At 57.7% G+C, this 24744-nt stretch overlaps 1 protein-coding gene across 2 annotated transcripts; it reads left to right on the top strand.

Annotated features, from left to right (window-relative positions):
• The first annotated feature begins 1281 nt into the window (after positions 1 to 1281).
• PCDH1 (protocadherin 1) lies at positions 1282 to 24346 on the top strand. 2 transcript variants are annotated; one of them, XM_035014342.1, is made up of 6 exons: positions 1282 to 1475; positions 9423 to 10285; positions 13687 to 15882; positions 20717 to 20936; positions 21890 to 21928; positions 23093 to 23169. In XM_035014342.1, exons 1-5 carry the CDS (start codon positions 1436 to 1438, stop codon positions 21913 to 21915), a joined length of 3345 nt encoding a protein of 1114 aa, XP_034870233.1. In that variant the 5' UTR covers positions 1282 to 1435; the 3' UTR covers positions 21916 to 21928; positions 23093 to 23169. The 2 variants fall into 2 exon arrangements, with proteins under 2 accessions (XP_034870233.1, XP_034870232.1); XM_035014341.1 differs by lacking the exon at positions 21890 to 21928 and having other exon boundaries at positions 23093 to 24346.
• Positions 24347 to 24744: the final 398 nt, after the last annotated feature.

Genomic DNA, 24744 nt, shown 5'->3' with positions numbered 1-24744 from the left:
GAGGTGGGGGGTAGGGGAGAAAAAGGAAAGAGGGAATGAAAGAGTGGTAGGGATGGGAAAATGGGGGAGGACAGGAAAGAGACAGAGGCTATGACAAATAGAGGCCCGGCAACCAGTCATCCCGTAATAGGCCTTTCCAAACCCAGTGCCAGGCCTTGCCAGGGATAGCCTTCCTCATTCTTCCGTCCTAGAACACCCTGGCTAGGCCTATATGTGGTAAAAAGCAGGGGGTCATATGGAAGTGGGGCACTTTGGAGCCTGGGGCACCAAACCCTGAGCGCAGGAAAGGGAGTTCCCAAGCTGCTCAGAGGCCTCCAGATGGCGCCAGAGAGCCAGAGCTGAGCTGGAGAAACTGAGAATCGGAGTGTGTAAGACACTGCGTGTGACACCGTGTGTGACTCGGTGAGTGTGAGTGTGACAGGGAGCGTGTGGCACTGTGAGGGCGTGTGACACAGGCCGTGACACTGCGCGGCCTCGTGGGGCAGGGACCCGTATGAGTCTGTGAATGTGTGTATGTCACTGGTAAATATGTGGGGCCGCAGCTCCATCCCGCCCTGAGGGCAGGTGACAGGGGGACCCTCGAAAAGCCCGAGCTCTGGCGTGTCACCTCATTCTCACTCTTGTAGATTTCCCCCATCCTCATTCTAGAGGAGCCCCCGAGTCCCATTACCCTCCTGCTCCCAAGGTCCCCTCCACAGCCCCACCCCCACGGCTTGCTGCGGCCACCGAGGCTGACCGCTCTGCGGCTTCGGCCGGAGGGGGAGGGGGGGACCTCCCCGGAGCGCAGTGGGAAGGGAGGGCCACACGGGGTGATCTGGAGGTCCGCGCGGGAAGAAGGTGGATGCGGAGAAGCAGATGCCCTCCAGGGAAGAAGGCACAGGGGAAGACATTTCCCCTGCCCGACTTCCCAAGAGGCAGGGTAGAGGACAGGTGTTTGAGTGAGGTTAGGAACGGCATTCAGGAGGGTCCCAGATGGAGGCTCGGGGGGGATAAGTGCAAGGTGAAGACCCAGGGAGGGGGACGGCCCGGGTATCCGGGTCCCGGGGAGTGAGGAGATAGCGAAGGGGGGTCGTGGCTTCGGGGAGCGGTGCTCGGGGACCCTCCCAGAGGGACCAGAGCGGTCCCGAGCTCCACCTCCCGGCCGCGAGGGTGGGGGGAGGGCGGGAAGGCGGGAGGGAGGAGGGCAGGCGGGCCAGGAGGGAGGGGGGAGGGAGGGGGCGGGCCGGGCTGTGCGCTCCGCTCGCTGCTGGCTCCGCCGCCGCCGCCGCCGCCGCTGCCGCCGCCGCCGCCTCACACACTCGGGGAGCGGGAGCGCGGCGCGGACGCGAAGCCGCCGGGGCTGCTGTGCGCAGAGCCAGCCGGAGCCGGAGCCTGAACCGCAGCGCCAGCCCGAGCCGTGCCGAGCCGCAGCCCGGGCCGGGGCCGGTGGCGGCTCATGGACAGCAGGGCCGGCGGCCGGCGCTGCCCCGAGGCGGGTAAGGATCCGGTGGCGGTGGAGGCAGCGGCGGCGGCTCCCGGTCGGGAGCGGCCATAGCCGGCGGAGCTGAGGGGGGGGCGCTCAGCCGAGCGAGGCCACGGGGGCCCAGGCGGTGCTCAGCGCGCCGGGGCGGAGGTGGGGGTGGCTGGGAGCTCGGACCGGGGGTTGAGGTCGAGGCATCCCGGCCTCCAAAGTCCGCGGCGAGAAGCGGAGCGAGGAGAGGGGGTGCTGAACCGGGTCTCTGCCTCGGCGTCCCGCACCCCTGCGTGTTTGCAGCCGCGGGGAATAAGGGGACTCTAGGAGCGCGCCGAATGGAGGTGGTCGGGGGAAGCGCGCAGCCCCCAGTTTGGGGTGGGGGGCTCCCCGAGGACGAAGCAGCCAAGGACCCTCACACACAATGTACACACACACACTTGTTGGGCGACCAGCTCGGATCACTCAGGCGCTTCCAGCTCCCCGCGGGCCCCCGGAGGGCCAGACCACGGACATATGTACACGCATACATACATCCGTACATATGTGCACACACACATACCACCCGCACACCAGCGCCCACTGGGGTACCGTCACTAGCTCACAATCCGCTTCAGCGTCTGCACGCTCAGCAGCACCGACACACAACCCGTGGCCATAACAGCAACAGAACACAACCGGGTGTGACATTCGGCGACATGAGCACACAAACACAATCCCGTGCCCTCATGGACGAGTGTCGCGGCCGCGGTTCGCAAATGAACACTCCAAACCTAACCTCGCCCGTACATATTCCTTTAAGGAACACACCCTAACATAAATTGTGTTACCCACTCCTTGGCCAGAGCACAGATGCACGGCACAGGTCTCGCTTGCCCCCCTCGACTGCACCCACACAAACACAACCCCAGTGTCTCAGCACACGCCTTGACTGCACACACCCTAACACAGAAGTAGAACCTACAGCGGCGCCTCACGGGCGCAAACACAGAATCCACTGCTTCACACATCTTAACACGGGGTGTCACGCACACCTTGCACCAACAGTGTCACGTTACACCTGCAGCCTATACACACAAACACGCACACTCAGTCTCTCTCCCTCGGAGGCCAGATTCCGTCCGGGGAAGCCGAGGGGCGGTCGGGCGAGCCCCTAGCGTCCCTTCCTCTTAATCACGACATTGTTATTGTGACTCTCAGCACCGCGGGAACCCTCGGGGCTGGCCGGACCGGCTTCCCCGCCTGCGTCTCCCCCACCCCCACTCCGAGGCCGGGCCGGCCGGGTATTCCCGGAACAGGCTGGACTGGCAGGCCTGGGCTTCAAGGCCCTAGGTCCCTTTGCAGAGGGTGCAAGCCTGGGGCGGTGTTTGCGACCCCCTTCGGGCCATTTAGCTGCGTTCTGCGAGCCACCTGGGTCCCCAGCACACCTGGGTCCCTCACACCTGTGTCCCTCTCACACCTGGACGCCCTGTCCGCCGGGTGCCGGCTGCAGGCCAGAGTCGGGTGCGCGGGCAAGGCCCTGGGGCCCGAGGGGAGATCGCGGCACGCGCAGGAGCAGAACTGGTAGGCGAGATGGACTCAGCTACCCTCGGGAGCCCAGACTTCTGGCCTCAGTTTCCCCAGCAGTGATTGGCGACTGTTTCTTCTAGCTGGAAATATTCGGTGTAGCGTTGAGGTCTTTGAGGATTGAGCGCGGGGCAAAGACCCCTTTCCGCTAGCCGTGAGAGGGTCCGTTTCAGGAGAATGTCCCCACCCGGCCTGGCTCGCCACGCTTTGTGATTCCGGCTCCGGCTCCCTCCCCGCCCCCTCCCGGCGCCCGCTGCTCGGCTCCCGCCGACGCCCGCTTGCTGGGGACCCGAGGCAGAGGGCCGAGATGCAGAGGAGGAGGGATTCCCCGTGGCGGCCCTTGGAGCAGGGGGCGCAAGGGGCCCACTGGCCGAGGCACGTTCTCACCGCGCCCCCGCCTCGCCTTGAGCTCCCGGAGGCCCTGTGTCGCTGGGGTGGGGGTGGGGGCGCCCGAGTCCGAGGATGGTGGAGGAACAGCCGTCCCCGCCGCCACACACACGTCCTCTGGGAGGAGACGCCCGCGCTCTGGGTGTGTGCGGGGAGCACCCGCTGACCACAGCGGTGCAGACAGGGGACTGCCGGGGCGGCGACGGAGTCCAGGACATCGTGCCGGAAGACGGAGGGAGCCTTCCATTACCCGCTCTGAGCCAACCTTCGGTAGCTGCCAGGAAAGAGGGCGCTCAGAAGGTGTTTGTGACAGCCTAGAGGTGGGGGCTACTTGCTTGATGGGGAGGTCTGGGAGGATTGAAATCTGTAATTACAACTAGACCGGGGCGTGGAACGGAATCAGGGAAGAGGAGTGAGAGGGGCCTCCAGAGACAGGCAGGGGTAATGTAGTAGGGGAGCAGATCTGGTTTCAGTTCTGGCAGCTTTTAGTTTCCCCTCTCTGCCCCAAGCCACTTCCCAGAAGGACTTCAGCTGAAAGAGGGTGTCTTGCTGGTCTGGCATCTTCCTGGCCGAGGGGCTGCTGCTGGGGCTACTTGGTCAGGGGATCTGGGCTAGAGAGAGATGGGAGGAGAGGGGTGGAAGCATGGGAGAGGGCCTAGGGGTGGGGGTAGGAGATGGAGGAGGCCCTTCTGATATGGTAGCCCCCCACCCCCTCCCCGACCATGAGCAAGGATAGCTGGTGCTGCAGAGTGAGATTCTTTCCACAATGTATTGAGCACCTGCTAGCTGTATCTGCCAGGGCCCGTAGTGGGTGGTGAGGATGCAGTATAGTGGTGAGATCCACGCCAACCTTGTCTTCCTAGGTCTTCCCAACTAGCAGGGGATGGGTTAGTTTGTTTACTGAACCGAGGAGCACCTACTGTGTGCCTGGTGCTGGAAATAAAATGCTCTGTTCAGTTATTTTATACGTATACTGGTCCTTCACAATATAATAGGTCTGAATGCCACGGATCTCATCTCCCAAATAACTTCCAAGAGCCAGAATTGGTTATTTCCATTTCACGATATGGAAATAGGTTCAGAGAGGTGAAGTCACCCGGCCAAGGCCACATGGCAAGGAAGTGGTGGAGCAAGGGTTTGAACCCCAACATTCTGACTCCAGAATGCAGGTGCCTGGAAGCCCTGCCGAGGCTAATAGAGGGTTGTGAGAGAGAGGGGAGAGGGGAGAGGAGCCAAGGGCTGTGCACTTGCTCACTGTGGGAAGCCTCTGAACAGCTCCACCCCACACAGCCCTGCTAAGGCCTACCCTCCTCTCCCAGAGGTTGGCTTTGTCCCTTGGTTTTTGTGCCCACGGTGGCAGTGGCTGCCGCATAAGAGTGCCGGGGTAAGGCTGGGGGGTCAGAGCTGACTTGGTCAATGGGACACGGATGGCTGCCTCCGGGTGTTTTAGCATTCAGCAGAAAGTGGACCCTGGTCCCTGAGGTGGGCTGGGAATGAAGGATCCAGGTGAACCCTCACTGCTATCCTCCCCGCCCCCCCCCCAACGTGTTGACACAGATGGCGGTTTCCTTGGGCTTCCCTGGACTCTGCCCCCTCATACCTCACTGCTCTCCTCAGGCCTGAGAAGAATGAGTCACGGTTCGCCCTGCAGCTCTGCTTCTCAGGGTCCTGGGTGTCTATGTCACTGGGCAGAGGTGGGGACACCCTTGCCAGGAAGGCAGCAAGGGCAGATAAGGAGCTAATGGCTTCAGGATGCCACCTGGGACTAATGACTCTCCATAACCAACCATAGCTGGGCAAAGTTCAGGGATGGTGGGGGCAGGGGTGAGGAAGGGCTGCCTCACTGCTGCTCCTGGCCCCTCTGACTCTGTCCCTGCATCCCCAGGGCCTCTGGGTGAGGGGAGGGGACAGCTTCAGGCTGGGAGGCTTGGGGTCGTTCAGGCCTTGAACCCTAAGCCCTCTCTCTTTCTTTCCTTGCCAGGCAAGTTTGGCAGCCCAGGGATGGGGTGGGGTTGGGGGGGGCTACTCAGCCAACATATTCTAGCCTCTGAGACTTCTGTGGATTTTCCTCCCCCACCCCGCCCCCCATCCAGCCTTTTCCCCAGACTCTGGGATGTGAAGAGGCATTCTTATTTCTCAAATCTTGACTCTGCTTACTACTTCTATGACCTGAGACAGTTCGTGGTTCTTTCTTAGCCTCAGTTTGATCATCTGTACGATGGGAGGCAGTGGGATAATAAAGTACCCGTCTGGGAGGGTGGGGAGGATTAGATGGGATAATGTATGTAAACGCAGTAAGACCTCAGGGAGTGTTAGCTGGGATGATGACGACGACTGCAGTGATAATGATGGATGATGGCAAAGGTGACAGAATTTGCACTTCTTTCTCAACTCCAGGGACCTAGTACGTCTCCGAGGTAGTCTTTCCCTCATAGTGCATCCTGTTTCCTCCACCCTACTGCCTGGGGGTTTCTCCAGGTCCCTCCCCCAGAATCAGAATTCCGGGTGGGGGGGGGCAGATGATACTCATTTTAAAGGAATGTTCCAGGTGCTTCATGGGCCTTAAACCATCTTCAACTCTTGCCTTCACTCTGGGTAGCCACCCCTCCAAACCCATGTTCCCCTAAATTCCTACCTCCCAGAAACACCCTTTTCCCCATACCTTCCTGGCCTTGGATATTTCTCTGTGGTTCCCTTTCCAACTCTGAGGTTGTATACCATAATACCTTTCCTGATTTCTCTGCTGGCTGGAGGTCAGGGATCTTCTAAGGGTGACAGGGTGAATGAGTGAGACAGAAAAAGAATATGTATGGGGGGGGGCTTCCAGTGTCTATGCTGCCTGGGAGGCCTGAGGGGTCAGAGCCCTGGGTTTTGACCCTGAGAGGGGGAAGGACGGGCTTAATCTGTAGCTCTTCGAGCTGCTACAAATCAAAGTCACCCTGACTCTGTCAGACCACAGACCTCTGAATTTATAGCCAAAATTTGTGAGCATTCATTTTTCTTGGAAAAATCTGCCCCATAGTTTCATAAAATTCATGAAGGGGGCTGTGATCTAAAAAGGTTAGGAATCCCTGTTCTGGAGAGTGAGTGAGGCAAGCAGTCACTGTCTTATTTCTCCTCTGTGTCAGGTTTAGGGTAATTCCCATACAACCCCCACCCTGTCAAGACTTATGCGTGGAATTGGTGTGCAGAATGATCCACTGTGTGTGTGCCATGGGGGGAAGGCAGGCTAAGGTACCTAGAAGGGAATGAGGTTCTCTGGAGACAGTCCTCTGGGGGTGTTTGGGTTGGAGCTTGAAAGTAAGATGAGCCTTGTGCCAGGTCCATGCAGGTAGATGGGAAGTGGCTAGAGGGTGGATCCATACGGAGCATTAGATAAATTCCTCCTTCCTTTAAAGAGATTAAGATTGCAACTAGGAACAAGCACACACACTAATCTGATAATAACCTCATATACGTTGAGCACTTTACTGCCAAGGAGTGACCAGGGAGGAGTTGCGGTTTGGGAGTGCTACGTGAAGGAAGTGAAGTGTTTGACTTGTGTAAGGAATCTACATTCGCTGAGCATTTGCCGAGAGTCTACTATGGACCTAAACAGAGAAGGATTAAATTTGACACCAATAGGTTCTTGATGGAGTAAGGGAATTAGGCAAGAAAATAAGCAGTGACCACCCAGAAAGTGCCAGGATAGGCTAAACCTGGGAGCTAAAGTAGTCCTTCAGGAGCTCTTACTGAGTGCCTACTGTGCCAAGTCCAGGGCAGGGTCCTGAGGATGTAGGAGCAAACAAAGCAGAGGCTCTCTTCTCTGCTCAGTCTTGTAGGAAAGACAATTGACAAATGATTTCTCATATAACAGCCACATAACTACAATTGTAAGTGCTGTAAGGGAGCATTTGTTGAGTACTTCATGTGTGTGCTAGGCATTTAGCCCACATGATCTCAAACTCCCTAGGAAATAGGTGGTGTTATTCCCATTTTACAGATAAGGAAACTGAGGCCCTAAACCATTTTTCTCCTGCTCAGCACCCAGGAAATGGATAGTTGGGGTTCTCCTCAGACTGTCTGATGTCTTCTCCACCCTGATTCCTTACATGTGCCAAATGATTACAACCAAACAAAAATGACAAACGGTCATTGAGTTTGAGCTGTTGTGAGCTCCACGATAGCAGATTGAGTCTATCTTATATGCTGCTGTGTCCCAGTGCCCAGGATAGAGCCTCGCACGTTGTAAATGCACAGTAAACAGTTGTTGAATGCGTGGTGCCCAGCTCTGTGAACATGCGTGGGTCGGGGCAGGGGAACGAGTGTAGGGAGTCTGGCCCTACCTTGAGGAAGTCTGGCATTTGGCCGGGGAGCCAGAGAACACAGGAATAGATGCGCAGTACTGGGGCTGAACGACACAGGCAGGTGGGCGGGGTCCGGGCAGCTCAGTGATTCATTGCCTTGGGATTGGGGCAGACAATAGTGGCTGTGAGTTGGAGAAAGGAGAGGTCACCGTGGGCTGGAGAGGCCTGGGAAGGCTTCCTGGGGGACCAGAGCCTGCCTTCAGTGGGGTAGGTGTGGTCTATGACAAGGATGGGTAGGATTTCCAGGTTGGGGGGGGGCAGGTATTTCAGATGCAAGTGAGGAGATGGGGAAAGGAGAGTGAGCCTGAGCCCTCTGCTGAAAATGCAGGGCCTGACTTTGGATTTGAATAGAGGGGCTGGCCATGGTTTTGTTGGAGAGAAGGAAGGGGTCAAGACTGGGACAGTAGCAGGTCTGGCTGGGGTCTGCAAATGCATAGCCTCAAAGCTGGTGAGGGGGAGATGGGTGGAAGTGGGTTATTGGGGTGATGAGTGTGCAGCTTGTAGTTGGCTATGGCATACAGCACTCCAATTGGAAGGATTTGGGGGTGGGCACGGAGAAGCAGGTCAGAGATGGGACTGGACCCGTCAAAGGGGGAGGGGCCAGGTATGAAATAGGGGCCAGACGTTTGTGGGGAGAGGGGTCAAATAGGAGCCGGATGTTTACTGAGAGACTGGGAGCCGAGCTTGGAGGGGAGTGGTCAGGAACAGGCTGATGGTGGCATTGGCAGCTCTGTCCCAGTTAGACCTGCTGGGCTCGCAGTTGCTAAGGACAGGCCAGGGCAGCTCCCAATGCCAATTCCAGGGCTAGTCAGCCCTGACCACAGTCCTGACCCCAATCTTGACCTCTACACTCTTCTGCCACACACCTGTCAGTGTCTCCCCTCCTCCCAGTGGAAACATCGGGAGGAAGGGAGGAGGAGGCCTGGGAACCGAGCCGGGGGCAGTATGTGTCTGGGGGGAGGTGGGTGGCTAACTCCTACTCTTCAGCTCTAGCTGTTTTCAAGCCTTGATGGGTGCCTCGTTTAAGCTGGCCCTTCATGGGGATGGGGGCATTGGGCACTCTGGGTGATTACTGTCAGAAAAGAGGGACTTGACGTGTCGTATCTCATACGCATACGCTGACTGGCATCTCAGAAGGAAGAGAAACGAGACGTCTTCCCGCTCCCTCCAGCCATCCTGAGTGGCCAGTGGCCCTCAGTTTGGGGTCCAGGGAACATAAGGGGTGCCTGTGTCTCCTTCCTACCATGTATGTGGGGGCTGCTTCAGGGCTTACCCTTCCACTTGCTGTCTCTCCGTATCTCAGTATCGAGGTAATCACCATGGGTGACTAAGGCAGGGTGCTGGTGAGAAGGAGGTGTTGGGCAAAGCACAGAAGAGAGAGCAGGGAGGAGGGACTGTTAGGAGGGTTAGGGCGTTCCATGGGCGGGAGCTGCTCTAGACCTGTTCCAGGCCCTTACCGGCTCCTCCAGCTGGGGCAGACACTGCTGCTCCTCCCAGCTGTGGGTGAAACTCAGGGTTCTGGGGTCTGGCATCGGGGTTCTGGGCTGGGGCTGAGCTCTCTTCATGGGATAGCGTATAGATGGCAGGGGGAGAGTCAGGGCCTGGCTTGGGCAACCCTCAGGGCCAGGTTCCTTTTCCCAGCTGACCTCCTGTTTTGCCTCTTCTCCTTGCAGCCCTCCTGATTCGAGAGCCTGCCAGGATGGGGCCCCTGAGGCCCAGCCCAGGCCCCGGGGGGCAGCGGGTGCTGCTGCCCCCCTTGCTGCTGGCAGTGCTGCTTCTGCTGGCGGCATCCCCAGGCCATGCCACTCGGGTGGTGTACAAGGTGCTGGAGGAACAGCCACCCAACACCCTCATTGGGAGCCTCGCAGCTGACTATGGCTTTCCAGATGTGGGCCACCTGTACAAACTAGAGGTAGGCGCCCCCTACCTGCGGGTGGACGGCAAGACGGGAGACATCTTCACCACTGAGACGTCTATTGACCGCGAGGGGCTCCGTGAATGCCAGAACCAGCTCCCTGGTGAGCCTTGCATCCTGGAGTTTGAGGTGTCTATTACAGACCTGGTGCAGAACGGCAGTCCCCGGCTGTTAGAGGGCCAGATAGAGGTACAGGACATCAATGACAACACGCCCAACTTCGCCTCGCCCGTCATCACGCTACCCATCCCCGAGAACACCAACATCGGCTCACTCTTCCCCATCCCGGTGGCTTCTGACCGCGACGCTGGCCCCAACGGTGTGGCATCCTATGAGCTGCAGGCCGGGCCCGAGGCCCAGGAGCTGTTTGGGCTTCAGGTGGCGGAGGACCAGGAGGGGAAGCAGCCACAGCTCATCGTGATGGGCAACCTGGACCGGGAGCGCTGGGATTCCTATGACCTCACCATCAAGGTGCAGGACGGTGGCAGCCCCCCACGTGCCAGCAGTGCCCTGCTGCGAGTCACTGTCCTTGACACCAATGACAACGCCCCCAAGTTCGAGCGGCCCTCCTACGAGGCTGAACTGTCCGAGAATAGCCCCATCGGCCACTCGGTCATCCAGGTGAGAGGTCCCTCCATCTAACTGTCAGGGTTCCCACCTTTAGAAACGGGCGCTCAGCCCCACCTGGTGAGAGTGCCCTTCACTTAGGGGTTAACTGCCAGGATACTGTGGCAAGAGCTCTTCTCCCCAGCCCCCAACCGGCGAGACCTTCCTATCCCAGCAGGTGATATTACTTTCCTCTATCAAGCTGCTTAGTGCAGGGGCGCCCGGGTGGCTCAGCGGGTTAAGCAGCTGCCTTCGGCTCAGGTCGTGATCCCAGGGTCCTGGGACCGAGCCCCGCGTCGGGCTCCCTGCTCGGCGGGGAGCCTGCTTCTCCCTCTCCCTCTGCCCACCCTCCCCACCCGTGCTCATACGCTCTCTCTCGCTCACTTTCAAATAAATAAATAAAATCTTAAAAAAAAGAAAAAAGGCTACTTCGTAGGAGTGACATAGCACAGGAACAGCAGTCCCCCCTCCCCGAATCACACTCAAGTTGGAGAAACTTCGGAGAAGTGAAACCCCCTCCCAAGTCAAGTGATACCCTCCTCCCTAGCCAGGCGAGCCAAGTTGGAGCAAGAGCAGTCTCTCCAGAGATGAGAATATCTTCCCAACCAGCGCCCTTTATTTAGCCAGATGAGATTTTCCCGAAGCTAGAGGACAGAGCCTTTCTTTGCCTCTCCCTCACAGTCAGATGAGATTATTTTCACCAAGTGAGTCCGCAGAGTTCTAGAAAACTGCATTCAGATGTCTGTCTGCACACCAGCTTCCTTCCCTAGGCACAGGGTGCTCATGAGTATGGGGTGCTTGGCACAGTGTGGGGTCGGTTGCCTCTGCTGAAGTTCTCAGCACCCCACTCCATGGGAACCGCCCCAGGGGCTGGGCAGCTTGGTGGGGCCAGGGCCAGGGAGGGAGCAAAGAAAGCGTCCCCGCAGACAGGTGGGCGTATCTCCCGCTGTCATCTCAGCCCTGGCCTCCTGCCAGCCCCAGCTCCTTTCTCCTTCCCCCTGGGCTGGAGCTGTCTGTCTTTGAAGTGAGGGAGCTGAGGAGGGCTCGGCCTGCCCTGCACACCGTTATGGTCCTGGGAAACCCTTCCTTCTGTGTCCTTAAACTGAAGCGGGGCATGGGGAGGAGTTTTAGCCTTTTTTTTTAGAGGCTGGTGGACTTGAACGTGTAGAAGAGGGTCTGAGGAAGAAAAGGGAGACAGACAGTCGGAGATGGTGAATAATAACAGCCTGGGTGCCAGGCACTGTTCTGAACACATTATGTATATTATGTCATGGAATCCTCACAGTACAAGGTAAGCATTATCCCCATTTCACTGATGGGAAACTGAGCCCACAGAGATTTGGAAACCTGCCTGATGTCACGCAGCTGATGTGTTCACATCCCACTCTGGCTATGTCCACCAGTCTGGCTTCAAAGCCTGTGTATGTAATAGCCATACCCCTTCCAGTGGGCCGAAGCAGGAGAGTGGGGCAGAGACGGGGCTCGAGAAGGGGCAGAAAAGAGAGGATGGGAAAGGGGCAGAAATTGCTGAGCAAGGCTGGGAGGGCAACAGGGACAGAAGTGAAGAGTCACAGAGACAAAGGGAGGTAAGAGGGCAGGAGAGGTAGATAAGAAGCCGGGTGACCAGTCTAGAGACAGGGAGAAGTGGGAATCCTAACAAAAAGGTAGGTGACAGAGAGATAGATTGGGGGCAGGGCGAGTGATGAGAAGAAACAGAGTTTGGCTCTCACAGGGGTGAACAGGGCCGGGGATAGCTGGGATGCCCTGCCCAGGTGTCTCCGCTGTCGAAAAGGTCCTGGTGCCCGACAGGAAGGGGAGAAGACTAGCAGTGGTTTGAGACACCACTAGATGCAGTGCCCAGCACTGTGTTAGCACTGATTTCGCGCTGAGATGGACAGGTGGATGGGCAGATGCAAAGAGGTATAAATGCTATTTAGGGAGCACCTGCCACGTACCAGGCAGTGTTAGGCATTTTTACAAGTATTATTTAATTCTCACCACAGCCCTGTGAAATAGGTTCTATTATTATCCCATTTTATACATTTGTAGACTGAGGCTTGGGGTGATTGAGTAATTGGCCTAAGGTCACATAGTTGGGAAGTGGTAGAGCTGGGATTTGAACCCAGGACTCTTCTGCGGTGCTCCTCAGAGATTCTGCCAAGTTATAGCTGTCCTGTGCTCCCCGTTTCCCCCCATACACCCACCCCTACTGCCGGCACATTCTGCCTGACTGTGACAGAATTCCAACCCTCTGTTTCTCCCTGACCAGCGGTACCTCGTGGCCATTCCCACCAGGTTCCTGCTGCCCCATCACCACCCATGTTTGTGTAGACTTGGGCTGAGTGTGCGTCGGCGTTGGCGTGGGAGGGCGTGCCCACTGCAAAGGGACAGACAGTTCATTGTTTGGTGCTGGGATCCCAGCCCGCTGCGAGCAGGCTCTGTGGCCTGCACCAGCCCCTCCCTCTCGGCCGCAGGCTCAGCCGCCCAGATTCCTCAAGTTGGTGCCTAGCCAGCGCCAGCCAGGAGAGAAGAAGCTGCTGAAACAGGTTTCCCCGGTTTGAGGAAGCAGTGGCCCGGTAGGCTCCTTCTGACCCCTATCCCTACCTGGCTGCTTTCTTTTTTTTTTTTTCCAAAGATTTTATTTATTTATTTGAGAGAGAGAGAATGAGAGAGAGAGCACATGAGAGGGGGGAGGGTCAGAGGGAGAAGCAGGCTCCCTGCCGAGCAGGGAGCCCGATGCGGGACTCGATTCCGGGACTCCAGGATCATGACCTGAGCCGAAGGCAGTTGCTTAACCAACTGAGCCACCCAGGTGCCCCCTACCTGGCTGCTTTCAAAAGAAATCCCCCCACCTGTGGCCTCCAGGTGGGCCTGTGGGTCTCCACTCCTGCACAAACACACACGTGCACAAACACCTACCTTCTCACGCATTTACACATACTCCCAGTCTCAGAACACATGTATATGCACGCATGCATATTATAACGCACACATGTCATGCAGACATGCCACTTCTACTCCTCACACCTTTGCAGCCCTTCGGAAGGGCTGAAGGCCACTTTAACTGGGCGGAAAGGCTGCCTCCGTTGCTAGTTGGATCCTCATCCCCGTGTTTGGGCAGTAGTACGGGAATGGTAAGCAGAGTCAAACTGTGCCCCGTCCCACCTCTACTAGTTGCTTGTAACACAGGGGAGGATCTGCAGGCTGCGTCTGTGCTGCTCGGGGAGAGATCAGTACTATCTGCCGCTTGTTGGGGTTGGGAAAAGGGCGGTCTCTGTGCTGCTTCTGGAAAGGGTGCCGCATGAGATGAGTTCTGTCTGCCGTGCTCGTGGCAAAGGCAGCTCACGTGTCCCCTGATGTGCTATCCCGGGACTAACCCATCCCTGTTTTCCTTGTTTTCCTCCCCTGCCTGGTAGGTGAAGGCCAATGACTCGGACCAAGGTGCCAACGCGGAGATCGACTACACATTCCACCAGGCGCCCGAGGTGGTGAGGCGTCTTCTGCGACTGGACAGGAACACTGGACTTATCACTGTGCAGGGCCCTGTGGATCGTGAGGACCTAAGTACCCTGCGCTTCTCGGTGCTCGCCAAGGACCGAGGCATCAACCCCAAGAGTGCCCGTGCCCAAGTGGTGGTGACCGTGAAGGACATGAACGACAATGCCCCCACCATAGAGATCCGGGGCATAGGGTTGGTGACCCATCAAGACGGGATGGCTAATATCTCGGAGGACGTGGCAGAGGAGACAGCCGTGGCCCTGGTGCAGGTATCTGACCGAGATGAGGGAGAGAATGCAGCTGTCACCTGTGTGGTGGCAAATGACGTGCCCTTCCAGCTACGCCAGGCCAGTGAGACGGGAAGTGACAGCAAAAAGAAATACTTCCTGCAGACCACCACTCCACTCGACTACGAGAAGGTCAAAGACTACACCATAGAGATTGTGGCTGTGGACTCTGGCAACCCCCCGCTCTCCAGCACCAACTCGCTCAAGGTTCAGGTGGTGGACGTCAATGACAACGCCCCTGTCTTCACCCAGAGCATCACTGAGGTCGCCTTCCCAGAGAACAACAAGCCGGGTGAAGTGGTCGCCGAAGTCACCGCCAGCGATGCCGACTCGGGCTCTAATGCGGAGCTGGTTTACTCTCTGGATCCTGAGCCAGCCGCCAAGGGCCTCTTCAGCATCTCGCCTGACACTGGAGAGATCCGGGTGAAGACATCCCTTGATCGGGAACAACGGGACAGCTATGAGTTAAAGGTGGTGGCAGCTGACCGGGGCAGCCCCAGCCTGCAGGGCACAGCCACCGTCCTTGTCAATGTGCTGGACTGCAATGACAATGACCCCAAGTTTATGCTGAGTGGCTACAACTTCTCAGTGATGGAGAACATGCCGGCACTGAGTCCAGTGGGCATGGTGACTGTCATTGATGGGGACAAAGGGGACAATGCCCGGGTGCAGCTCACAGTGGAGCAGGACAATGGTGACTTTGTTATCCAAAATGGTACGGGCACCATCCTCTCCAGCCTGAGCTTTGATCGGGAGCATCAAAGCACCTATACCTTCCAGCTGAAGGCGGTGGACGGTGGCGTCCCGCCTCGCTCAGCTTACGTCGGCGTCACCATCAATGTGCTGGATGAGAATGACAACGCGCCCTTTATCACCGCCCCTTCCAACACCTCCCACCAGCTGTTGACCCCCCAGACACGTCTTGGTGAGACGGTCAGCCAGGTGACAGCTGAGGACATCGACTCCGGTGTCAATGCTGAGTTGACCTACAGCATCGCTGGTGGCAACCCTTACGGACTCTTCCAGATTGGGTCGCACTCAGGAGCCATCACACTTGAGAAGGAGATTGAGCGGCGCCACCACGGGCTGCACCGCCTGGTGGTGAAAGTCAGTGACCGGGGCAAGCCCCCGCGCTATGGCACGGCCTTGGTCCACCTTTATGTCAATGAGACCCTGGCCAACCGCACGCTTCTGGAGACCCTGCTGGGCCACAGCCTGGACACACCACTGGACATCGACATCGCTGGGGATCCGGAGTACGAGCGCTCCAAGCAGCGGGGCAACATCCTCTTTGGGGTGGTGGCCGGGGTGGTGGCCGTGGCCTTGCTCATTGCCCTGGCGGTGCTTGTGCGCTACTGCCGGCAGCGGGAGGCCAAGAGTGGCTACCAGGCCGGTAAGAAGGAGACCAAGGACCTGTACGCCCCCAAGCCCAGCGGCAAAGCCTCCAAGGGAAACAAGGGCAAGGGCAAGAAGAGCAAGTCCCCGAAGCCTGTGAAGCCAGTGGAAGACGAGGACGAGGCCGGGCTGCAGAAATCCCTCAAGTTCAACCTGATGAGCGACGCGCCCGGAGACAGCCCCCGCATCCACCTGCCGCTCAACTACCCCCCGGGCAGCCCCGACCTGGGCCGCCACTACCGCTCCAACTCCCCACTGCCTTCCATCCAGCTGCAGCCCCAGTCACCCTCGGCCTCCAAGAAGCACCAGGTGGTGCAGGACCTGCCACCCGCAAACACATTTGTGGGCACTGGTGACACCACGTCCACGGGCTCTGAGCAGTACTCCGACTACAGCTACCGCACCAACCCCCCCAAATACCCCAGCAAGCAGGTAGGCCAGCCCTTGCGGCTCAGCACACCCCGGCCCCTACCCCACCCCTACCGTGGGGCCATCTGGACCGAGGTATGGGAGTGACAGAGCAGTTGCATCAGACCTGTGGGCTCACCAGCCCATAGGGGCCAACCCAAGCCAGGGGTGGGAGGTGGGACCAAAGATCTGGGGAGGCCGGGGCCTGGGTGATGACCCTTCTGCCTTGCCCAGGCACAGAGGGTTAGGCTGAGTGAAAACTGAGGGAGGGTGTGCTCTGTGGCATCCTCCTCCCTGCCCCCTCCCCACTGGGAGAGGCCTGGGACGGTCAGTTCCCGAGACACCAGACCAGCTGCTGGGTCTTGCCGGTGGGGGCTGGTGGGCAGGTGAGCAGAAGGGGTGGAGGCAGAAAGGGGGAAGGGAAGGGAAGAAGAAGTCTACTCCAAACCTGGCTCTCTAGCTGAGACCACCCGCTGGTGCTTCCCTAGAAGGGAAACAGGGAGACCTAGGGTCCTATTGGGTAACCGGGTGGGGACTCTGTCAGGGAGGGGGGCCTCCCTATGCGTGCCTTCTGTGTGTGCTGTGTTAGCCTCTTCCCCACCCCAGGCTCCCGGGGCTGGGCTCTGGCTCCCCTTCCCCAGTCCCAAGCACTTACCCTGACAATAAAGTTCTCTATTTTTGGAGTTTTGGTTTCTTATTTTCCCGGAACTGAGAGAAGGAGTGAGAGAGACTGGAAACGGCCCTTTGTCCTTCGGTCCCTACCCAATTTCCCCATCCCTTCTCTTTGCCCCTTCCTACTTCCTAGACCTGCCCTATACCCCAACCCTATCTTCATTTACCATCATCCCATCTGCCCCCACATCTGGCAACACGTCCTCTCACTCTGTGTTTGTGAGGCCTTCTCCCTAGGAATGACATCCTTCACCAAGAAAGGGCAGGTGCACTCAAGTGAGAGGCACCCAGGTCCTGCCCTTTGTCCACTGGCTGGGACTTGACCCTTCCAATCTGTTCACATTGAGCAGCCCCTGACAGAGCTTGGGCCAGAGCACCTGGTGAGGGTGAAATGCAGCCCGCCCACCTCAGGTGAAGGCAGAGAAGCCCTGGATTGTACCAGCCACCTTCCCTTGGGGCAAGATCTTCCCAAGTCCCTTTCCCAGCTCCTTCATCCCAACAACCCTCAATGCCCAGCAATTACTGGGCCCTGCCCTGCGTGTCCCCACCATGATCACCAGCCTGGGCTACTGGGAGGGAGGGCCCAGGGAGGGGGAGGGAATCCTCAAGTTCTTTGGATTGGCCTGCTCTGGATCCCTACACTTAGGGTGCTCCCTTCTGACTGAGGCTGAGGGACCCTAGTCCTGCCCCTCCTCCCTTCCCTCCTTCAGCTCCTTGCACTGGCCGTCCTGGGCTGCTGGCTCTCATTCACTCTCTCTCTCTCCGTCTCTCACTTCTTGCTCTCCTGGGTCTGCCCTGTCTCTGGCTGTGCCTGAGGGGCACTGGGCCTAAAGCCTGGGTGAGGGGCCTCAGGTCATAGGGGAGTCTCTGAGGCCAGAGGCAGCATGTCTCCATGGCGACTGAAGAGGCTTGAGACACTCCCGGGAGGTCCAAGGCGCCAGCTCTCTACTCTGATTCCATCCACAAACTCCCCAGTGCCCTGGGGGTACCCCCAAAGTAAACACTCCTGGGGGCTTTGGAGGAGTGGGGCGTGGGCAAGTGAAATCTAGTTGCTTCTCATTTCTCCTGGACAAATAAGCATCTCTAGGGGGACCGCCAGCAACTCCTGACCAACCATTCTTTCTCCTTTGTTCCCATCCTTGCTGCCGCCACGTTGCTCTTCTATCCCTTTAGCCTCTTCATCTCTTTTTCTTTCCCAGGGTCTGAGGGATTATCCCTTACTCAGCTGCAACCCAACACATCCATGGAGCCACATTGAACACCTCCTCCCAACATTCAGACACAACCAAACCACAACACCATTGTCATCATCAAAACACATAGGCCAAGTTCCTACTGTGTGATCAGCAGGGTACTAGACCCTGAGGGGAAATGGTCATATTCCTACGAGGTACGCGAGTGAAAAGATGAGGCAATTGAGCATCTTAAACGTGGCGTGGGAAGTGCCATAGTGAAGCTTTTCCCAGCTGGTTCCACTATTCCTTCTGCTACTAGGTGCTTCTTTTTTTTTTTTTCTACTCCTTACACAAGGTGCAATGGACCATACTCAGCACTTTATGTGAATTAGCTCATTCGATGCTCATAACTCTTTGTGACATAAGTCATTATAATGCTCATTTTCCAGAAGTGAAAACTGGTTAGTGGTGGAGTCAGAATTCAAACACAAAGCATCAGGAAATGTGATTTCCAGAGTCTGCTGTTATCTATAATGCTTTATAAGAGGGGTCGCCTGATTAAGTCAGTTTGGGGAGTAAGAGGTGCACCATCACATTAGCCTCTTAAAGGCTCTGCGAAGCCTGCAAGAAAGGGGGGAGACCTGTTAAACTTTGTATAACTCCGGGTTTTCCAAATTTATTTGACCATAGTGCCCCCTCCCTTTCTATGAGGAATGCAGTGTGGGGAAAACATGCATAGGACATGGGAGTGGGCTCCTGGAAGGAAAATGTCAAACTTGAGCCAGCTCTTCGTGATGAGCAGGAGTTGGGCAGGAGGATTCCCAGGTAGACATCCTTCTGTGTCTGGGTGATGGCATAGTGACGATATCATTGCCCATGCAGAAGCTGATTGAAGAAAAAGAAGAATTTGGTTTCAGACTTGTTGAATCTGAAGGGCCAGTAGGGACAGCCAATAGGAAATAACCAGCAAAGGTCTAGAACTTCAGGAAAAGTTCAGAAGTCAGAGAAGGAGAAGGAGACATCAGAGAGATTTTGGATCTAGGCATTTTAAGATCTGATAGTGATAGAATTATAGGGAATGTTTAGGGTTGAGTATGCCCCAACCCTCCATTTTACAGGGGAAAAAAAAAAAAAAACACAACACAGGAAAAAGGGCCCAAGTGACGTGCTTAGTAGGCAGGACTGAAGCTTTAGATGACCAGGTGTAGGTTTTTGGGGGAGGGAGCGCTGCTGGCTACCATCTTGGAGAAAACTGGCAAGAGAAGCAACAGACTGCCCGGTGCCTCACAAACCCCTACTGGAGACTGTTCACTTCGACCAGGGGGACGATGCTCCTTTACCACATCCCAGCCCCAGGTCAGTTTTAGGGACCTCGTCTGTCATCACCCAGACCCTTTGGTGTTTTGGATCACAACATGGATCCCAAGAAGGGTTGCCTATTCGTGAAGATGAGGTGGGAGCCAAGATGGGAAGGCAGTTCTGAGCTGCCTTCCCAACAGCTTAAGAGCTCCTCGTCCTGACAACCTCCTCCACCCCAGCTGCCTTGAATGGAATGAAGATTGTGATGGATCGGAAGGTATCAGGAGGATGGGTCTGCAAACCCAGGATCCCCTCTTCTGGCCTTCTTGATAAGGTCCTACTGAGGGTTTTAGAGTAAAGACAAAGCACCAGTGAAGTCTTAGAGGATTGGAGGGAGCCTGGAGACTCAGCAGCAATAGGGCCTGGGCCTGAGCTGCCCCCACCCCAGGCTTCCAGGGGCCCTGGGTCTACACCCTCCGCAACTCCTAATTTGTGGATGGCAGGAAAATCAGTGGCGGTCCCAGGTGGGTGTTTGGGTGACTGTTGGTTGTGCCAAGTGCAAGCTGAGGCTGCCAGGTTTCTGGGAGGATCGTTAACCCGTGGCAGGCACACAGGGCTGCTGGCTGGGAGCAGCTTGTCCCAGTTCTACTGCCCCTACCCAACCCCCAGTCCAAGTTCTAAGTCCTGGCTCCACCAAGCTGCAGCGCCTCCCAGAAACTCCTTCCTATTTCCTAGAAGGAGTCTCCCTTTGAGGCCAGCCTTCCCAATTGCTGATGGATGCCAGGCCCCTCCCCCTATGCCCAGGTCCTCCTGGGCCCTGCCCTCTACAGTTAATACTCTGTTTCCTGATCTGGAGGATGGGGGAGTTTCCATTGTTCTGCTTCCCCACCCCCAAGGGGCCCCGGTTTGTTATCTTGTTATCCTTGTTATAGGGCTCCCTTTCCTTCTTCCCTCCCACCTTTTTCCACTCCCAGGCCTCTCCGGAGGGGGATGAAGTGGGGACAAAGGGGCTCGAGTGGGAGGGGACGCAGCAGGGAGTCCTGAGGCTGCCTACAGCATCACGCAGCAGGGGTAGGAACAGAGGATCAGAAAGACATGGGGATCTCATTTGGATGGAGGCAATGGGAAGTTAAAGAGCAATGAGACAGGTGAGCAGCTGAAGTTCAGGGGTGCTATTTGGAAATTAGGGAACTGTACTGGTATTGGTGAGCTGTTTTGGAATGAGGAGTTCATACTGCTTTAAGGAAGCTGTTCTAGAAATCGGACGCTCGCTCGTGATTGAGGCTATGCTGGAATTAGGGAAGTTGGCTGGTATTGTGCTATTCTGGTGTGGGCTGTTCTGGAATTAAAGGCTGTGCCAATACTGGGAAGCTGTGCTATGACGAGTGGTTGTACTGGATTAGGCTTATTGTGGTGGCCTGGGGGCTATAATAAACCTGGGGCCGTGCTGTGGTGGGACTTGCAGTGTGTGGCCTTGGCTCTCCGGGGAGCTGTCCCAGAATTAAGGGGCAGTCCTCCACGGGGGTCTGCGCTTTCTTGCGGGCTCTGCTGTGCTACGGGGCTGGACCTCTTCTCCGTTGCTGCTGAGGCCTGGGGGCCTGGGAGCTCTGGGGCGGGCCTGGCTGGGGCTGGGGGTGGCTCTGGTGGTGGGCCCCCACCCCCCAACCCGGGGCAGGCTGGCCTTCCAGCGATGACACTCCTTCTCCCTGCAGTTACCTCACCGCCGCGTCACCTTCTCCGCCACCAGTCAGGCCCAAGAGCTGCAGGACCCGTCCCAGCACAGTTACTATGACAGTGGCCTGGAGGAGTCTGAGACGCCATCCAGCAAGTCATCCTCGGGACCCCGACTCGGTCCCCTGGCTCTGCCTGAGGATCACTATGAGCGCACCACCCCCGATGGCAGCATAGGAGAGATGGAGCACCCCGAGAACGGTGAGGAGCTGCAGCATGGTCAGGGCAGCCCGGGCACGGGTAGAAGCTGAGAATGGTGATGTGACTTCAACAACATCCTCCATTGATTGCGCTCTTGCGTGTTCAGCGGCGGTCACTGTGCTGAGTGCTCTCAGCTATGTATTCATTTAATTCTCACAACTACTCTCTGATCTGAGAACTTGACTGTTCTCTTTACAGTGCAGGAATGTGAGGCTTGGAGGTTGAGTCACTTACCCAAGGTAATACGCAGGAAGTGACAGAGCTGGGAGGGGTTCAAACCCAGGCTCCTCTCACTCCAAAGACCTTGCATTCAGCACCACATTATACCACCTTCCTGGGAACAGGGACCGGGAGAACCGTGGCCAGAGGGCTCAGGCAGTGGTGAGGGAAACTCGAGGGACCTTTGAGGTCATGAGGGTCCCTTAATGGGGTCAGAGGGCCTTGAGAAAAGGGAGGGGACCCTGGAAGCTATGAGGAGCTCAGAAAAGGGTCTGATGATCCCCTGAGGCGGGGAGCCAGAGAGGGTCTGGCTGAGGAAAGGGAGGGGAAAGGCTTGTCTGGGCGGTTTGAGGGGTGCTGGCAGAAGGAAGGTCTGGGCCAGAGCAGAGGTCAGTGTGGGAATGCTTTCAAAATGTTTGTGTGGTGTAGTGCGTGTGTGTGTGTGTGTGTGTGTGTGTGAGAAGGCATCCATGGTAGCCTCTGGAGGGGGAGAATGACTAAGCTTCCCCTTGGGACTGAAAGACTCCTGCTTGGAGCTGTCCTCGGGTCTTGCCCCCTCCCTCAGTCCAAACTGCCCCCCGCCCCCCGCAAAGCAGATGAAAAGTTCCACTCCCCACTCAGGCACAGGGCCCTTGTCTAACATCCCAGGCCCTAGGTCTCAGAGTGCCCTCCACCCCACCCTGCCCCTCCATGCTCTATCTCATGCCCGTCTCGTCCTTTTTGTGCCCGCGCAGAGCCGGCTGGCCGGAGCAGGCCCTGAGGCGGAGTGCCAGGTATGTGGGAGCTGCTCTGGGGTCTGGGGTCTGTGGGACTTGGCCCAGCACCCAGCCCCGCCCACCCAGTGCCCCTGCTCTGCTCTATGCCACCTTGGGTCCCCCAACCCTGAGCTGAAGAGCCTTGGTGCTTTGAGGGTTAACGACAGAGCTGTCCCCTCCTCACCTTGCACTGGCAGGAGGCCAGGCCAGGGTGGGTGGTATCAGGGGAGCCCCTGCCCCAGGCAGTGCTGCTCAGTCATGTCACTGAGGGAGGGTCACCGCCTGGTACTGTCCCTAAGCAAGGGGGGGACAGGGGCAACTATGACAGGAAGTGCTCATGGCCCAGCCGTTCCCATGGAGACCCCCGCTGCCCAGCAACCACACCAGCTACTGATGTCAGGCGGCCAACTCCTATTCCCATGGGGGTTCTGGGCAGGGAGCCAGAGCTAGGCCAGGGGTGGTGGTTGGCATAGGGGGCTGGAGTGAGGTGGGGAGGGGTTGCATGAGTGTGCTTGTGACTGTGTGGGTGTGTGCTTCTATGTGAACTGCCCACGCAGAAGCTCATCCCCTCTCCCTGGCTTTAAAAGCAGGGGGTCACTGTGCTGGGGTAGGGTGGGGTTCCAAGATAGCTGCGAGCATGGTGAGGCTTGAGGGGGTTCAGAAGGAAGGTATTGGCCCGCCTTCATCTGAGGATGGAGAAGCCCAGTGTAGATTTGTGTGTCCATGCCTATCTGAGGATAGGCGTGTGTGTGTGTGTATGTGTGTGTGCGCGCATGCGCGCGCGTGTGGCTGACAGAGATATTGTGCCCTTAAGTGAGGATGGGGGTTTCCTCACCCCCTAAGGATAGGTTTGCTTCTTTAAGGCTGTCTGGAGATAGATGAGGGAGTGCGTAGATGGATTGTGTGTTTGTGCACCTGTCTGAGGGTAGATTTGGTGGGTGTGTTGATAGGAGAGCTGGAGGGTGGCTGAGGATGGAGGAACGCATCTATTTAAGGATAGACTGTCTGAGAGAGAAGAGCCTGTGGTGGATGGCAGGAGGCTGAGTGTCTATTTGCGGGTGTGTATGCCCGCAAACTCAGTGGGCAAAAGGGGCGTGCACCCCTGTTCTGAGGCAGGGCGTAGGTGCCTGGGGGAAGCCCTGGGGTGGAGCTGAAGACCGTCCTCCCCATTCTCTCGTGCAGACCTGCGCCCTTTGCCTGATGTGGCCATGACGGGCACATGTACCCAGGAGTGCAGCGAGTTTGGCCACTCCGACACGTGCTGGATGCCTGGCCAGTCGTCTCCCAGCCGCCGGACCAAGAGCAGCGCCCTCAAACTCTCCACCTTCGTGCCTTACCAGGACCGAGGAGGGCAGGAGCCTGTGGGCGCCGGCAGCCCCAGCCCCCCGGAAGACCGGAACACCAAAACGGCCCCCGTGCGCCTCCTGCCCTCCTACAGTGCCTTCTCCCACAGTAGCCATGATTCCTGCAAGGACTCGGCCACCTTGGAGGAAATCCCCCTGACCCAGACCTCGGACTTCCCACCTGCAGCCACACCGGCATCTGCCCAGACAGCCAAGCGCGAGATCTACCTGTGAGCCCCCTTCTGGCCGGTGGCCATGCCCCCTCCCCAGCCACCGGCCGGGTCCCAGTTGGGCCCATTCCAGGGTCCTGCTCCTGACCCCTTCAGCGTGGACTTCCCGGCCAGGGCCCCAAGTGGGGGTGAGTACTGGCCTCATGACCACGCAGGCCATTCCCCCAAGCAGGGTCCAGGTCCTCTCTCCTCACTTCATCCCCCAGCCCCTGGGAGACTTTCTTCCCCTTTATGGGGCTCCCCCCAGCTGGTGCCCAAGAGGGCTCCTCTACAATGACTAGGCTCCCTTCCCTCGACTTCCAGGGAGAACCCCCTCACTTTGGGCAGATGGTGGAGTCAAGGGTGGGCAACACACTTTTAACTCATTGTTTCCCACATGGCCGACCAGGGCGGAGACAGGATGTCCCCATTCCAGCCCTGCTTCAGGGCTGAACTGGGGAGCCCCTCTCCCTGGGAACTTCCAGAGGAAACTCTTGACCACCAGGGGCTCCCTGAAGGGCTTTTGTTACCAAAGGTGGGGTGGGGATGGGGGTGGGAGTGGGGCGGAGGCCTTGTCTTCCTATACTGCTCCTGGGCTGGCCCACCTGCCTGCCACATGCCCATGCCTGATCCCATCTGGGCAGCCCCCTTCCCTGCTGGTCATGCAGTGTCTGTATATAAGGACCTTGGAATGATGTCCCCATTTCTGCCTGATTTGCAACTTTTCTTGTTGATGTTGTGTTGTCTTGGGGGACCCCTCTGGGGGGGGAGGCTGCCCTGTGCCCCCTCCTCCCTGCCGCAGTGCCCCCCACCCCAGGCCTCTACTGTTCCATGTTGTAAATACCCCTGGGGCCGTAGTGGGATGGGGGTGCAGGCCAGGGAAACAATGGGTGGGTGGGGGTGGGGATGGGGGTAACATTCGCCTATCAGCAGAGCTGGGCTTTTATTTAATTTTTTTTAAAAATACAAATCTCTATTTTTTTGGAACTGTTGCGCTGTGCCCTGGGGGGGGAAATCCCCACTCAGGCTGGTCCCCCCACATGCAGATGAGCATCACAGAGGGGCCCTGAGGCTGTGGGGGGCAGCTGGACAGGGGTGGGATGACTGTGCCTCTGGCCTGGTTGGGTGAGTTGGGAGCAGGAAGGTTTGCTCAAGGGGTGGCTGGTTGCTGCCTCTAATAGGGGGAACCTGCACCCTGCCCCCTCCCTGCCCCCCACCCCCCAGCCCCTGCCATGACTGACCCGTCAGCCTGTAAAACCACCATTGCCTTGATCTCAGGGGG

The sequence above is a fragment of the Mirounga leonina genome, unplaced genomic scaffold, assembly GCF_011800145.1.
Source record: "Mirounga leonina isolate KUSES-001 unplaced genomic scaffold, KU_Mleo_1.0 Mir_168, whole genome shotgun sequence".
In the NCBI taxonomy this organism is placed as follows: Eukaryota; Metazoa; Chordata; class Mammalia; order Carnivora; family Phocidae; genus Mirounga; species Mirounga leonina.
This window is presented reverse-complemented; position numbering and strand designations above follow the sequence as displayed.